The sequence below is a fragment of the Chrysemys picta genome, chromosome 11 (assembly GCF_011386835.1).
Source record: "Chrysemys picta bellii isolate R12L10 chromosome 11, ASM1138683v2, whole genome shotgun sequence".
Classification (NCBI taxonomy): Eukaryota; Metazoa; Chordata; order Testudines; family Emydidae; genus Chrysemys; species Chrysemys picta.
Genome location: NC_088801.1, coordinates 78,842,105 through 78,857,091, shown reverse-complemented (window position 1 = coordinate 78,857,091; position 14,987 = coordinate 78,842,105). Strand labels below are relative to the sequence as shown.

Sequence of the window (14,987 nt, the reverse complement as noted above, 5' to 3'; positions counted from 1 at the left end):
TGGGGGTCCTGTGGATCCATGACACCCCGCCTCCAAGGAACCCCTCTTCCACCATGGCACCGCTCTGATCCCTTCTCAGAGGTCTCCCATTGCTTAAAACTCTTCGTAATCTGCCTGCCCACAACGAGCAAGGCTGGTCTCACGATCCATTTCCTTCCTTCTTGAAAAACATCTCTCCAGCTGTATCCTGGGCTGGCGGACAGAGCCCAGAGTCCCTGGGTGCATGTTAATGTTGGCTCCAAAAATTGGCATGATCACATTTCACCTTGATCTGCGAACAGACGACGCAGGCCTGGGAGGGGCTGAGTCACTGTGTTTACTTGGACAGCCCCCAGCAGGAGGCCTGCAATGAACTAGAATCAGGCGCAGCTCCCAGGATCCTATAAATAGGAGGGGACCTAGCAGGGGTCGGACAGATTGCAGGCGCCCAGCACCCAGCGCTGATGTCTCACCGAACCATGGACTGGCTAATTCTCCTGGGCTGCGTCTCGCTGTGGGCAGGGCTGACGCTGGCTGAAGTGGGGTCGTTCAGTGGCTGCACAGAATATTTCTACCAAGGAGCTGAGCCACGTGGCTTTGCCACGGCCGACACGGCCGAGATCTGCCAGAGGTACAACAATCGGTACCACTTTGCGACCCTCTATGACAGGCCCAACCGGATCCCGCGCTGGTCGGCGTACACCCTGGGTGATCTTGCCTGCCCAGGGCAGCCCCAGAGGAGGAGCCAGTGGTTTGTGGAGCCCCAGGTCAGTCTCAGCGCTCTGCGTGATGCACTCCAGGGGTCGGAATCGCTCAGGTAGCCTGTGAATAAGGGGTGTAAGGGGGAGGGGTGGAGAAGGAAAAGGGGCGGGGCCATTCTTCAAGCGAGCTTGGGGCATGGGACGCCCTGCTGCGTGGGGAACGGGGCCGTGGGACTCCCTGCTGTGCAGAGAATGGGGCCGTGGGACGCCCTGCTGTGCAGGGAATGGGGCCGTGGGACGCCCTGCTGTGCGGGGAATGGGGCCGTGGGACGCCCTGCTGTGCGGGGAATGGGGCCGTGGGACGCCCTGCTGTGCGGGGAATGGACTCAACTGGATTTGCTGGGCAGAGCTCACAGTGTGAAGCCAGCAAATCCAGCGGAGGTAGATCCCTGCTCAGAGATGTGTCCCCTGTTCAGGGATCAATGCATCTCAGTCGATATTTACAGTGGCACCCTGCAGCCTTTTCCAAACAGAGCAGAAGGGTTAGTAGTGAACAGCAACGAAGCATCGGGAAGTCTGCAGGTTAGCAGAGAAAAGCAAAGGGGAAGACATGGTCTCTCCTGGCCCAGCCAGCTCTGCACCCAGCCACGCTGTTGTGTAGGAAGAAACCACTTTGGCCCCGTCTCTCTGTATCTTTATCCATCAGTCCAAGGCATGAGCCCCGTGTCTCTGAGCTCAGCTCATAACCCTTCCAGGTGACACCTTCCCGCTTTGTTCTCCATCTCGGGTCTTCACTGGCAGGTCCGTCCTTAGGCATATGCAGCATATGCAGCTGCGTAGGGCACCATGAAATTTGGGGCACCAAATTGCCCCAAATTTCATGGTGCCCTAGGCAGCTGCGTGCTGCATACGCGCCAGCACCAGCCCCGGCGACCAGCCCTATCCCTCGGCCGTCCCCCCCGCGGGCTGCACCCACCTCAAGGGGCAGGGCCTTCCCTAGGGGGTGTGGGGACCCGGACAACTCCCTCCGTCCCACCTCTTACCCTTCCCCCTGCTCCGCCCCCATTCCACCTCTTCCCCCAGCGACCCCACACACACTCAGCAGCGGCGGGAAGTGGAGCACTGCGGCTGGGAGCTGGCGGAGTGGAGCGGGCTGGGGCCGGGCTGCGCCGTTTCCCGCCGCTGCTGGTGAGTGTGTGTGGGGGGATCCCTTCCCCCAAACCCCCTCCCCTGAGCGACACGGCTGGGGCCGAGGCAAGGGAAACGGAGCAGGCTGTTCATGGCCCCCTGCTAATCCCCCGGGCCACTCTGGGCCTGTGGAGCCCCCAAAAGTGCCCCCCACAGCTCCTGCCTCCCAGACCTGGGGGTGGGGAGGCCTGGGGCCACACACAGCCCCTCCCATTGGGGGGGTTATGCGTAGGGCACCAAAATGGCTAGGGATGGCCCTGTTCACTGGGCATCCCTGCAGAAAGGTGGGGGGATCTCCTTCCTCCTGGCTGTTGGTCACAAGGTATGAAGGTCCTGGCCACTAGGGTTTCCCTGTCTCTGCCAGACTCTCCATGACCCAGTCATTCCACCCCAGACAGCTACGTGACACACATACACCTCATGTCCTGGCTCTGCCCGAGAGCATATTGACCCTTCTGTGCCCACTGGGTGGCAATCCCTAGTCCAGTAAGTCACTGCCCTGCATAGCATTCAGAAAACCATTACAGAAAATCCCCACTTCTGTCACACTGGGGTAGGGCTGGTGGGGCTGGGCGTGGGATCCCAGAGAATGGGGGCAGTGGGGTGAGATCCTGGGGGTGGGAGGGGCAGGAGGTGATGTTCCGGGAGGAAAGGGAGCAGATGCATGGGAAGTGGGGGTCCTGGGGGAGGGAGGGAAGGAAGGAAGACCCCAGGGATGGAGGGATGGGGGGGTGAGATCCTGGGGGAGAGGAGGGTCCAGGGTGTGTGTGAGATCCCACGAGAGGCAGGAGAAGCCCAAACAAAGACAAGATGTTCTGACCTTGTGTGTCTCCAGCTGGCACGTCCAGATAAGTCCCCAGAAATGACGACGGAGGCTGACTCAACACTGACGGTGGACGAGCGGAGATCCAGCCAGGCCATCAATGAGGACTATGGAGACACGTCATACGACCGGGGGCACCTGAACCCAAACGCCTTCCAGTGTAATGACGGCCGCACGGCCACCTTCACCCTCACCAACGCCACCCCCATGGACCCTTGCTTCAACCGGATCCACTGGTACAAACTGGAGAAAACCCTCAAGACACAGCTAACTGTGAGCTGCAGAAATGTGGGAGGCACCCCCTACCTGGTGACAGGAGCAGTTCCCAGTGACGGTGAGAAAATCCCCATAGAGGAGGAGGACAAGGAAGGGGACCGTAACCGGCCATACAACCGGGTCTCGGTGCCCAGTCACATCTGGACAGCTGTTTGCTGCGACCATAGGGACAACAACCGCAAATTCTCCTTCGCCTTCATAGGAGAGAACAAGGAGGCATCTAGTCTTCAAATCATCCCCGTGGAGCAGCTAAACGCAGAGCTATCGGGTCTGTACAAGATTTCTGAGACAGTCAATGTCTTTGCAGATGACTGCGGCTCCAGGAGCCAGAAAGGCCAAGAGGTTTTATCAGCAACAAAGGAAGCCTTGTACAGTAGCTTCCGGATCTTCCTATTTGACTCTTACCCCCATCTCCTTCCACCAGCGAAGAGGAGTAAACTGAACAGCGAGACCAGCCAGGTGATGAGAAGCACAAACTTGGATCAGAACAAGGTGCAGCTGACAGGAATTAGGTTCCTGGTGAGTATTTCTAGCCTGTCAGACTGGCACAGACAGTTTGAGAAGACGTACGAACAGGACGACCTGGCCTGTGTGCTGGCCCCTGCTGGAGTTGCAGCGGCAAAGGCTTCTGGGATTTCTGACAAAGTCTGTACCCTTCAGGAGCAGAAACACCTGCCGAACTCTGGTGTAACAGCCAAAGGGGGGAGCTGTGTTAAGCAGGCCTGTGAGTATCATGAATACGCCTACAGCTGGTGTTACACGTCTCACAGCAATCACTGGGATTACTGTTGTATAGCGAAGTGCACAGTGAATCCAGAGTCTAAACAATATGAGTGCCCACGAGGAGATGGTTCCACCACACCATGCTCACCCCAGTACTCCACAGTGACCGTCTCTGGGACGGCCTGTCGGGCTGACCATCCATGTGGCCTTTATGAGAAAAGTTACTTCTGGTGCTATACAGATTATCAAGACAACTGGGACCACTGCTGCTCCCCCCAGCACTACTGTGGGTCCCATGACTATGACTACCAGTGGTGTTACACCCAGGACCCAGAGGCAGCTTGGCAGTACTGCACCCCGTGACAGTCCCACTGGGGAGGGAAGGGGCAAGTGGGTGCTTCTCTGACTCCTCCACACCAAAGCAGAGAAGAAATGAATCAGCTGCCTTCATCTATTAGTGCAATAGGCCCCGCCCCTCGGCTGCAGCGACTCCACCCACTTCAAAAAAAACAGGAGTACTTGTGGCACCTTAGAGACTAACAAATTTATTAGAGCATACTACTCTGAATCCACCCACTTCCTCCATCTGTCTCTTTAGATTTTAAAATGTCATAAAAAACAATCTCCCTCCCACCCAGGATTTTAGACAGCACCTTCAAGCTATTTCCACAGGAGAGTCTCTTCCACCGGCTGCCCTGGGTTCAAAGGTCTCCATGTGACAGGACTGGGCTCCATTTTTAAAGCCAACTACAGACTTTGGATTCCCGACTTCAGACACGTTAAAGAAGGCTGCTTTGTACAAAATGCTGAGCACCTGGCCTCTCCGAAACAGGCCACCGTAGGGGGACATTTTTAAACGTGCCTCAGGAGTTTAGGAGCACAAGTCTCATTAGAAGTCACCGGAAGTGGTGCTCCTAAATCTCCTAGGTGGTTTGAAATTTATCCCCTTAAGCTTCTCATATTGTGCACCCAAAACACAGACATCTAAGCTTTGTCATTAGAATTGGTTGGGGGGAAAAGACAGTGAAGTCAATGATGGCATCATTCAGAAAACTTGCGATAACCTGTAACGGTGACGATTGATAGGAGGGTTACGAGAAGGGCTCAGAAAGACAGGATTCGTCCAAACAAAAATGCAACCCCAGCACTGTATTAGGATCATGACTGATAAACCAAGGGAGGACAGACCCAGAAATCAATTGACCAAACATGGGGTGTCAGGAATCAGGATAATTAGTGAACGAACTAATGAGGGGATTCTCCATTCCCCCTCCCCCACACATCCTTTTTAGAGCTTCAAAAGAAGACTTTGGGGACCAGGAAGTGTGGAGTGGACTCCTGGGGGAAAGGCCAGCAGGCCTCTGGTTTGCTCCAGAGACTCTGTCCTTTATCGGTGAGCCTGGATCCCCAGGACATCCAGGCCAGCACCCTGGCGAGGACACTCACTAGGCGCCATCACTGCTGGACCAGCAAACACCCTGCCTGATAGAGGTGAGCTCCTGCTCTGTCTGCCCTCCCCTCACGTAACTCTTTCCCTTCTCCACTCTCTTCCTCCTCTCCTATCTCTCTCTCCGCTGTTCCCCGGACCCTGCAGCCAGCTGCTCGACGGGCACCAGCACGACAGGAGGCTCTGCCCAGTCTGAGAAGGACCAGGGAAGGAGGGGGCCTAGCCATACCAGCCAGAGGAGGCCCCTGACCAGCGTAGTGAGCCAGGGGCAAGAGCAACGGGTATCATGGCCAATCTGCCAGCCCAGCGCCAAAGCCTACGTCCGTGTGACCAGCCACCTGGTGTCCTGAGAGCATCAACCAAAGCTGTGTTTCCCCCACTCATACCGTGCTGTCTCTTCTCCCCCATTGTGTCCGTCTGTCTTGTCAAGAGCAGGAACGGGAACCGCCATTCACAGGAATCAGCTCAGAGCCCCGCCACAGAACTAGTCCTTTCGTCCCCAATACAAGGATCGCTCAACAGGACGAGATGCTCCAACCCAGATCCTCGCTCTGAAAAGGGGCTTGCTTAGGCTTCGATTACATTTCTCTTCCGTAACTGCTCCATTTCAGTCCCAGAATGATTTGTGCTTTGTTTTCAATCCTTTTTCTCATGTGTAGCCTAATCAATCAATGATTAAACTGTGGCATGGATTGTCTAGTGTGTTTGTCATGGGTCTGAGCCGCAGGGCCGGCTCTTGGGTTTTTGCTGCCCCAAGCACAAATATATATATATATAGGAGCGCCGCCGCCGAAACAAAAGAAAAACAAAGCCGGAGTGCCCCTGCCAAAGGTGCCGGCCCCAAAGGGCTGGAATGCCGCCCCTTGAGCAGTGCCGCCCCAAGCGGGAACCGGCCCTGGGCACAGTTACCACAACATCGTCCGGTGTCGCTCCAGCAAAACCCCCCCAGCAGAACAAGCTCTGGTGGGACAAGTTCAGGGTCTGACTGATCGTCCTCTCGGAGGATGGGTAGGAATTCCCCTCCCCCCAAGTGAGACTGGCAGTGACCCTGGGGGCCGTTTCCCTTCCTCGGCCGCAAGGGATGAGGGTCACTTGCCAGGACTATCTGGGCATCTCTCACTTAACCAGTTCCCTGCCATTGCAGTGAACTCAGGCATTGATGCAGCTCGGCTCCTCCTAGCCCAGGGGTGGCCAACCTGCGGCTCCAGAGTATCGGCACCGACTCCGGGGCCGGAGCTACAGGCGCCACCTTTCCAATGTGCTGGGGGGGCTCACTGCTCAACCCCTGGCTCTGCCACAGGCCCTGTCCCCACTCCACCCCTTCCCGCCAATCCCCTGAGGCTGCCGTGCCCTCGCTCCTTCCCCCCTCTCCCCCCAGAGCCTCCTGCACCCCATGAAACAGCTGATTTGGAGGTGCGGGGAGGGAGGGGGAGGTGCTGATCAGTGGGGCTGCCGGTGGGCAGCAGGCGCTGGGAGCGGGTGGGGCGGGTGAGCTAATGGGGGCTGCTGACGTATTCCTGTGGCTCTTTGGCAATGTTCATTGGTAAATTCTGGCTCCTTCTCAGGCTCAGGTTGGCCACCCCTGTCCTGGCCACTCCCCATGGCATGTAGGTTGAGTCTCCTGTGAGCTGTGATACTGATTGTTGGGTGTCGTGTCTGGGCGCTGGGGGAGGCTACTGGAGGTGAGTCTAGGTGATCTGGTGGGTCCTTCTGGCGTTGAATTCTATGACTGTGACTGTGGTTTTCTGAGCTGGGGTCCAATAATCATTGCAATTCAGCGACAGCTGGATGCCTGGCTTCCTACGGCTGTGTTGACGATCCCAGCCCATGGTTACAATGACCTTTCCCAGCACATTTGTCCTGCTTTGGACGATTCCAAAATCCATGTTGAGCACAGCATCACCTTCCGTACTAGGGAGTTTATCATCCGTTATCACAGCAATCGCTGATGTAACGATGTCCCTCCCCAATTATGGAACTTGCAGGCAAAATGACATCCCTCCCCATATCTTCCCCAGCTCCACTCCATGCTTGTTACCATCCTAGCTTTATAGAACATGTTTCTCAGCTGCCCTCGATGGCACCTCTCCTCCTTGGATCAAACACTCGCTTGTGATTAGAGACGGCCACTAACAACACCTCACCGGTTCCACCGACTGTCCTGATGGAGGTTCAAATGATGCCCCCGTGACAGGGCCGGCTCCAGGGTTTTTGCCACCCCAAGCAGCCAAAAAAAAAAAAGCTGTGATCGCGGTCTGCGGTGGCAATTCGGCGGGAGGGCCTTCGCTCCGAGCGGGAGTGAGGGACCGTCCGCTGAAATGCCGCCGAGTTGCTGGACGTGCTGCCCCTCTCCGGAGCGGCCGCCCCAAGCACCTGCTTGCCAAGCTGGTGCCTGGAGCCGGCCCTGCCCCGTGACTGGCTTTCCCTAGACAGAAAGAAAATAAATAATGTAACCAAGTACAATTTATACCAGCATGACTAGTCACCTGTTCACATGGGTCTTTCTATCAGGGCGTTTTCACATCACCAGCCCAACTCCATTTCACTCCATCCCAACCCCCCGGGAACTTTCCTCTCCAGGCCCAATGGCCTTTCAGCCGGCTCCCGAGGCGTCTCTATTGCTTCCGAGGAGTCTGAGAGCTGGGACAGACTTGGCCAGTTCTGCTGTAATGGGAATTCATCCCTGCCCGACTCTTCCGGCCTCGACGTCCACACCCACGTTCTGTTCCAGCTGCCGAGCTCCCTCTCCCCTAGTATTGTTGTTATTTTAAATGGGTGAGCTGGAAGGTTCTGCAGGGTCACTGCAGCCCACAGCCCGGGTTTCTAACCTGCCAACCCCCTGTTATCCATTGCACCACACGGCCCTTCAGCGTGACTGAGCCAGGTCGGGTTCTCCTGTCTCTCACCCCTAGAAGCCTCAGATTGCCTCAGTGCCTGGCCGGGATCCTGGAGCCGGGAGCTATGCAGTGATCAGGGCCGTCCCTAGCTATTCTGGGGCCCTACGCAGCCCCCCCATGGCAGCGACATTGTGGGGCCCCAGGCCAACATGGGGGTGCGGGGCCCAGACCTCCGTGGGGGGGGAGGGCTTGGGGAGCAGGGGGAACTGCCAGGAGTGCAGACCCGGCCATGCTGGCTGCTGCAGAGCTCAGGGGAGTGGGGGTGGGGCTGGGCAGGGGCGGGAAGAGGTGGGGCTGGGGTGGGAAGGAGCAGGGTGGGGCGGAGCAGGGGCGGGAAGAGGTGGGGCTGGGGTGGGAAGGAGCAGGGCGGGGTGGAGCAGGGGCGGGAAGAGGTGGGGCTGGGGTGGGGAAGAAACGGGGTGGGGTGGAGCAGGGATGGGAAGAGACAAGGCTGGGGTGGGGAAGAAGCGGGGAAGGAGCCGTGCAGGGCGGAGCAGGGGCGGGAAGAGGTGGGGCTGGGATGGAGCAGGGGTGGGGCGGAGCAGGGGCGGGAAGAGGTGGGGCGGGGTGGAGCAGGGGCGGGAAGAGATGGGGCGGGGTGGAGCAGGGGCGGGAAGAGGTGGGGCTGGGATGGAGCAGGGGTGGGGCGGAGCAGGGCGGGGTGGAGCAGGGGCGGGAAGTGGCAGGGCGGGGTGGAGCAGGGGTGGGAGCCATGGGGAGGAGCCGGAGCAGGGGCTGGAGCAGCACGCAGATGTGCAGCTGCCCCAAATTTCCTGGTGCCCTGGGCAGCTGCGTGCTTTGCGTCTGGGCAAGGGTGGCCCTGGCTGTGATCATATGGAGGTTGCACAGTTAATCTGAGACCTCTGCTTGTGCCTCCGGACAGCAGTGACTCCGTGATCAAGCAGAATGGGTGAGATCCACAGAGAGCCACTTTCCAGTCACCCCTGTTTTCCCAGAGCCTGGAGTCTAAACTGCATCTCAGGCTGCAAATCTCGGCCAGAAAACGATGACTCGCCAGTTCACAGATTCGAAGGTACCATTGCGCTGATCTAGTCTCACCTCCTGTGTAACATGCCAGAGAACTTCCCTGGACTAATTCCCATTTGAACTACAGCGTATAGCAGCCAATCCGGATTAAAAATTTCCAGTGATGGAAAACCCACCACAACCCTCGGTAACTTGTTCCAATGGTTAATTACCCTCACGGGTAAAAACGTGTGCCTCCTTTCTGAACTGTCCAGCTCCCAATTCCAGCCATTGCATTGTCCTGTGCCTCTGTCTGCTAGACTGGGGAACCCTCTGCCATAGAATCATAGAATATCAGGGTTGGAAGGGACCTCAGGAGGTATCTAGTCCAACCTCCTGCTCAAAGCAGGACCAATTCCCAACTAAATCATCCCAGCCAGGGCTTTGTCAAGCCTGATCTTAAAAACCTCTAAGGATGGAGATTCCACCACCTCCCTAGGTAACCCATTCCAGTGCTTCACCACCCTCCTAGTGAAAAAGTTTTTCCTAATATCCAACCTAAACCTCCCCAACTGCAACTTGAGACCATTGCTCCTTGTTCTGTCATCTGCTACCACTGAGAACAGTCTAGATCCATCCTCTTTGGAACCCCCCTTCAGGTAGTTGAAAGCAGCTATCAAATCCCCCCTCATTCTTCTCTTCTGCAGACTAAACAATCCCAGTTTCCTCAGCCTCTCCTCATAAGTCATGTGCTCCAGCCCCCTAATCATTTTTGTTGCCCTCCGCTGGACTCTTTCCAATTTTGTAACAGTGCATGGGATTCTTCCGTCCTAAGTCCATGACTCTGCACTTGTCCTTGTTGAACCTCATCAGGTTTCTTTTGGCCCAATCCTCTAATTTGTCTAGGTCCCTCTGTATCCTGTCCCTATCCTCCAGCATATCTACAACTCCTCCCAGTTTATTGTCATCTGCAAACTTGCTGAGACTACAGTCCACGTCATCCTCCAGATCATTAATGAAGATGTTGAACAAAACCGGCCCCAGGACCGACCCCTGGGGCACTCCACTTGAAACTGGCTGCCAACTAGACATGAAGCCGTTGATCACTACCCGTTGAGCCCGACGATCTAGCCAGCTTTCTATCCACCTTATAGTCCATTCAGCCCATACTTCTTTAACTTGCTGGCAAGAATACTGTAGGAGACTGTATCAAAAACTTTGCTAAAGTCAAGGAATAACACATCCACTGCTTTCCCCTCATTCACAGACCCAGTTATCTCATCATAGAAGGCAATTAGGTTAGTCAGGCACGACTTGCCCTTGGTGAATCCATGCTGACTGTTCCTGATCACTTTCCTCTCCTCTAAGTGCTTCAGAATTGATTCCTTGAGGACCTGCTCCATGATTTTTCCAGGGACTGAGGTGAGGCTGACTGGCCTGTAGTTCCCCGGATCTTCCTTCTTCCCTTTTTTAAAGATGGGCGCTACATTAGCCTTTTTCCAGTCATCTGGGACCTCCCCCGATCGCCATGAGTTTTCAAAGATGATGGCCAATGGCTGTGCAATCACATCCGCCAACTCCTTTAGCACCCTCGGATGCAGCACATCCGGCCCCATGGACTTGTGCACGTCCAGTTTTTCTAAATACTCCCGAACCACTTCTTTCTCCACAGAGGGCTGGTCACCTTCTCCCCATACTGTGCTGCCCAGAGCAGCAGTCTGGGAGCTGACCTTGTTTGTGATCAAAGGTTTGTTCTCCATGTGGATACCTCCAGACTAATCAAGTCATCCCTTATCCTTCTCTTGGTTCAACTAAAGAGATTGAGCTCCTTGAATCTATCCCCATAAAGCTGCTTTTCTAATCCTCTAATCCTCCTCATGTCTCTTTCCCGAACCCTCTCCAGTGTACCAGCTTCCTTCTGGAACTGTGGACACCAGAACTGGACACATGGTTCCAGGAACGGCTGCCCCGGTGCCAGCTAAAGAAGTAATATAACTCTCTACTCCTGCGCGAGATTCCCCCGTTTATACATCCTGGGATCACATTAACCCTTCTGGCCGCTGTGCTGCCCTGGGAGCTGATGTTCAGCGCATTATCCAAGTCTTGTTCAGAGTCATTGCTTCCCAGGGTGGAGTGAACTAGCCCCTGAAACCCCAGAAAAGATACCGGAGACTTTAGGTAGCTGTGAACTCGTAACTTCTCCCTGAGCGCTAGACAAGGAGCTGGTGCTGGCTCCCCTGCCTGGCTCGCATTGCAAACAGGGGGCTGCGTCTGATACAGCTCCACACAGAATGATCCCCCCCATCCAACACAACGGGTAACTCTGGTTCCTGCTCCAGAGCTCCCACGGTCACTGCATTGGAGACAGGTATCTAGACTAGAGACGGGTCGTTTCACTGAATTGCAACTTTTACACTGAACGGTCTCAGCTCAATTTAGCATCTATAACGCTGATCTGAATCCTTCAGAGTCTGGATCTCTTCACCTCTGTTCTCGCGGGTTTCTTATCACTCTGCCTCCAGGCAGTAACAGGAGTAGCAGTGTCCCATTTGTTATTCCTGTATTTGCACCGACCCCCACGGGAGACTCAATGGCACAGCAGCCTGGCCTGGGGTTGTTTGCATTTCTGAGCTAGGTGTTGACACAGTTTCTATGTGTTCTCTATTTTCATTCCTCTCCTCCCCAGTTCTTTTAGTGCTTCTCAGGGGGCTCACTCACTGCTGGTGGCCCCTCTCCTGCCTGTCCGGGGGATTAGCTCTGCCTCGCATTGCACCCTCCTCTGGCAGTGTCTTCACCTGTCCTGTCTCACCCTGTGGCTCCTCTCGCTCCAGGAACCACAGCTTCCCCTTCACGGCTTGGCCCTCCGGCCGGGTCACTAAGTGATTTCCACTTCCACGCTGTCCCCGTGGCTGGGAGGGGAACCTGGCCTGGTCTCTACTGCAGGTTCCAGCTCCGGGGCCCTTTAAGCAGCAGCCAAGGTCCGCTCCTATTCCCTGCTGCTTCGCCCCTGGACCTTCTCCTGCCTTCCTGGCTTCCCCCTCTCTGGGTTCACCAGCCTCCCAACACCCTCCTCCCAGGGAGTGACTTTTGACTGCCCTCTGTAGTCCCAATGCACGTCCCTCCTCCCAGGGAGTGACTGCAGACTGCCTCCCTGCGGCTCCCAGCTGCTCCCAGCTTCTGGGCTTTATATGGGCCTTCCTGTTCCTGGCCAACTCAGCCTGCTTCCTGTTAGAGGCCCCTTCACAGCCTAAATCTCTCCCTGCCTGCTCGCTGCTTAATTGGTTGCTTGGGCCCACCTGGCCATCGTAACCCATTCCACGGTGCTCAGCAAATCCTTTCTGTTTCTTGGGGAAGGAACATGTGTCTCTCTTACGTGACGTTTCTTCCTGATGCACAGGAGCTGCTCAGTGTTATTCTCACACCTGTCTCATTTTCGTTATCTGCTGCATTGAGATGTGGAAAATCTCTCTCTTGCTTCTTCGCCTGCCCCGTGAAGAAATCATGTTGTTCGCAGACGTGATCTTTTCCGTCCGTCCACTCACGTCGCTGGGCAGCTCAGATACTTGCTTCCACTTCCCCCAGTTTTCTGCTGCATTTCCTTCAATCCCTTTTGAGAACGCTGGTCGGGGAGGTGAGTTTCCACTCCTCTCCCCGATCCCTTGTCCGGGCACAGTTCCTGTGGGCCGTGCCCGCTGGCTCCCTAGAGGGACTCCCGCCAGCTTTGAGGAGCAGTGGGCGCTCTCTGGGGTTCCATGCTCGGAGTCCCCCTCCAGATCCCTTATTATGATCCTGTGACTCCCATGCCATTTCCTAGGCTGGGGGAGGGGCCTTCAGCTGTGGGCGGCCAGCACATCCCTCGGCCTGCGCTGCTTCCCGCAGCCCCCATTGGCCTGGAGCAGTGAACCGCGGCCAATGGGAGCTGTGATCAGCTGAACCAGCCCGGCCCGCCAGGGGCTTTCCCTCACGGGCCGGATGCCAAAGGTTGTCGATCCCTGCTGTAGACAATGGAAGGAGGAGTGGAGGAGAGAGGAGAGGTGAAGATGGATTTAATGTAGGGTGACCAGACAGCAAGTGTGAAAAATCGGGACGGGGGTGGGGGGTAATAGGAGCCTATATAAGACAAAGCCCCAAATATCGGGACTGTCCTATAAAATCGGGACATCTGGTCACCCTAATTTAACGCAGCCCATGGAACACTGTCCCATTGGTCAATTTCCCTCACTGCTAGGCTCTGAAGAGGGCCCTTATCTGCCATCTCCTTGTCTTTCAGAGAATGCCGAGAATCAGAGAACTGCAGGGCTGGAAGGGACCTTGTGGGATACTATAGTCCAGCCCCCTGTGCTGAAGCAGAGCCAATAAACCTAGACCAGCCCTGCCAGGTGTTTGTCCAACCTGTTCTTACAACCCTCCAATGAGGGGAATTCCCCAACCTCCCTGGGAACCTCATTCCAGTGCTTAACCCCCCAAAAAAACAACCATTTTTGTTGCTCTTCTCTGGACTCTTTCCAATTTGTCCACATCTTTCTGAAACGTTTCACCCAGAACTGGACACAATACTGCAGCTGAGACTGTATCAGTTGTAAGTAGAGCAGAAGAATTCTTCTGTATTGCTTACGACACTCCTGCGAATACATCCCAGAATGATGTTTGCTTTTTTTGCAACAGCGTTACACTCATTGACTCATATTTAGCTTGTGATCCACTATGACCCCCCCACCAGAGCCCTTTCCGCAGTACTCCTTCCTACGCAATCATTTCCCTTTTTGTAGGTGTGCAACTGATTGTATATGTAAATAAATTCTGTCAACACTGTTACCTTTCTCAATCACATTCGTTAGCTCATCAAACACAGATATCAAGTTAGTTTGACAGGATGTATTTTCTATAAACCCTTGTTGATTTGCATAATTACACTACCCCCCCTTTAATTCTTTATTAATTGAGTCCTGTGTCCCCCTATTGAAATGGACTGGGGGTTTGTTTTGGTTGGCTCTTCCGGTACCACAAGAATGGGGAAGGGGTGGTGAGAACTCAAGACCCTCCCACTGACAGTCCCCAGGGCGAAAGGGGAGAGGCCAACGCTCCAGGTCAATCTGGTTGACAAGGCAGGCCGGCCAATGAGGGAGTGAGGCTGGAGCTGGCGGAGCTGAGCGGGGCTGAGTTAAGGGGAGCAGCAGCCCAAGGAGCTGTGCTGGAGGCAGGGTGGAGCTGCGGCTGGGCACCCCCTCAGGCACTGCAAGACCCATCTGAGCCCCTTTGAAATCTCCATGTCGGGTTCATTTTTCGGAGCGCTCCCTTCCTGGCAGCTGCAGCGTAGCCTGGCACCACGGCCACGCTCACTTCTGAAGATACTCGGTGGGTGGAATTTCAGATTGTGTCTGTTCTCCTGGGCGTAAAGCAACACGGCTAGTCAGAGCTGCAGCACTTCGGGGAAGCCGGGGCCCTAAGAGCAAAGTGCCCTGGTAAAACAAATACAGAAACTGAGCAGCATGGGAGACTGTGCAGGGCTGGTTTTCGGAGAGGCAGAGCGAGGGGGCAGAGAGGAGAGCGGGCAGCTCTGTGGGGCTTTCCGGCAGGGCCAGGCAGCTGAGACAATCTCCTTGTGAGTCTGCTGCCGCCCTGGGGCTTTAGGAACTCAGGAGGAGACCAGGGATCTAGGGCAGGGATTGCACCCCTGCCCTGCTTTGTCTCTGCAGTAGTTTCCCCTCCCCGCCCCGCTCTGAGCACTCGGCCAGCAGCCACCGCTCTCCGGCTGCCCAGCTCTGAAGCCAGAGCGCAGCGCGGCGGCTGCTGGCCGAGCACCCAGCTCTGAAGGTAGCGCCGCGGACAGCGGCAGTGCAGTAGTAAGGGTGACAATACCATACAATGCCGGGCTTACTTCTCCGTTGCTGCTAGAGGCGACGCTGCCTTCAGAGCTGGGCACCCGGCCAGCAGCCGCCGCTCTGCAGCAGCACAGCTCTGAATGGGCACAGGAAGGTTTGTTTCCT

The 14,987-nt window shown here is 55.8% G+C and overlaps 1 protein-coding gene across 2 annotated transcripts; it reads left to right on the top strand.

The window, feature by feature from the left end:
* Positions 1 to 287: 287 nt before the first annotated feature.
* Positions 288 to 5,830, top strand: LOC101944272 (endonuclease domain-containing 1 protein-like). Of its 2 annotated transcripts, none has more exons than XM_005313387.5 (2): positions 288 to 746; positions 2,704 to 5,830. In XM_005313387.5, the coding sequence occupies exons 1-2, from the start codon at positions 444 to 446 to the stop codon at positions 4,051 to 4,053; spliced, it is 1,653 nt and encodes a 550-aa protein (XP_005313444.2). In that variant the 5' UTR covers positions 288 to 443; the 3' UTR covers positions 4,054 to 5,830. The 2 variants fall into 2 exon arrangements, with proteins under 2 accessions (XP_005313444.2, XP_005313445.2); XM_005313388.5 differs by having other exon boundaries at positions 657 to 796.
* Positions 5,831 to 14,987: the final 9,157 nt, after the last annotated feature.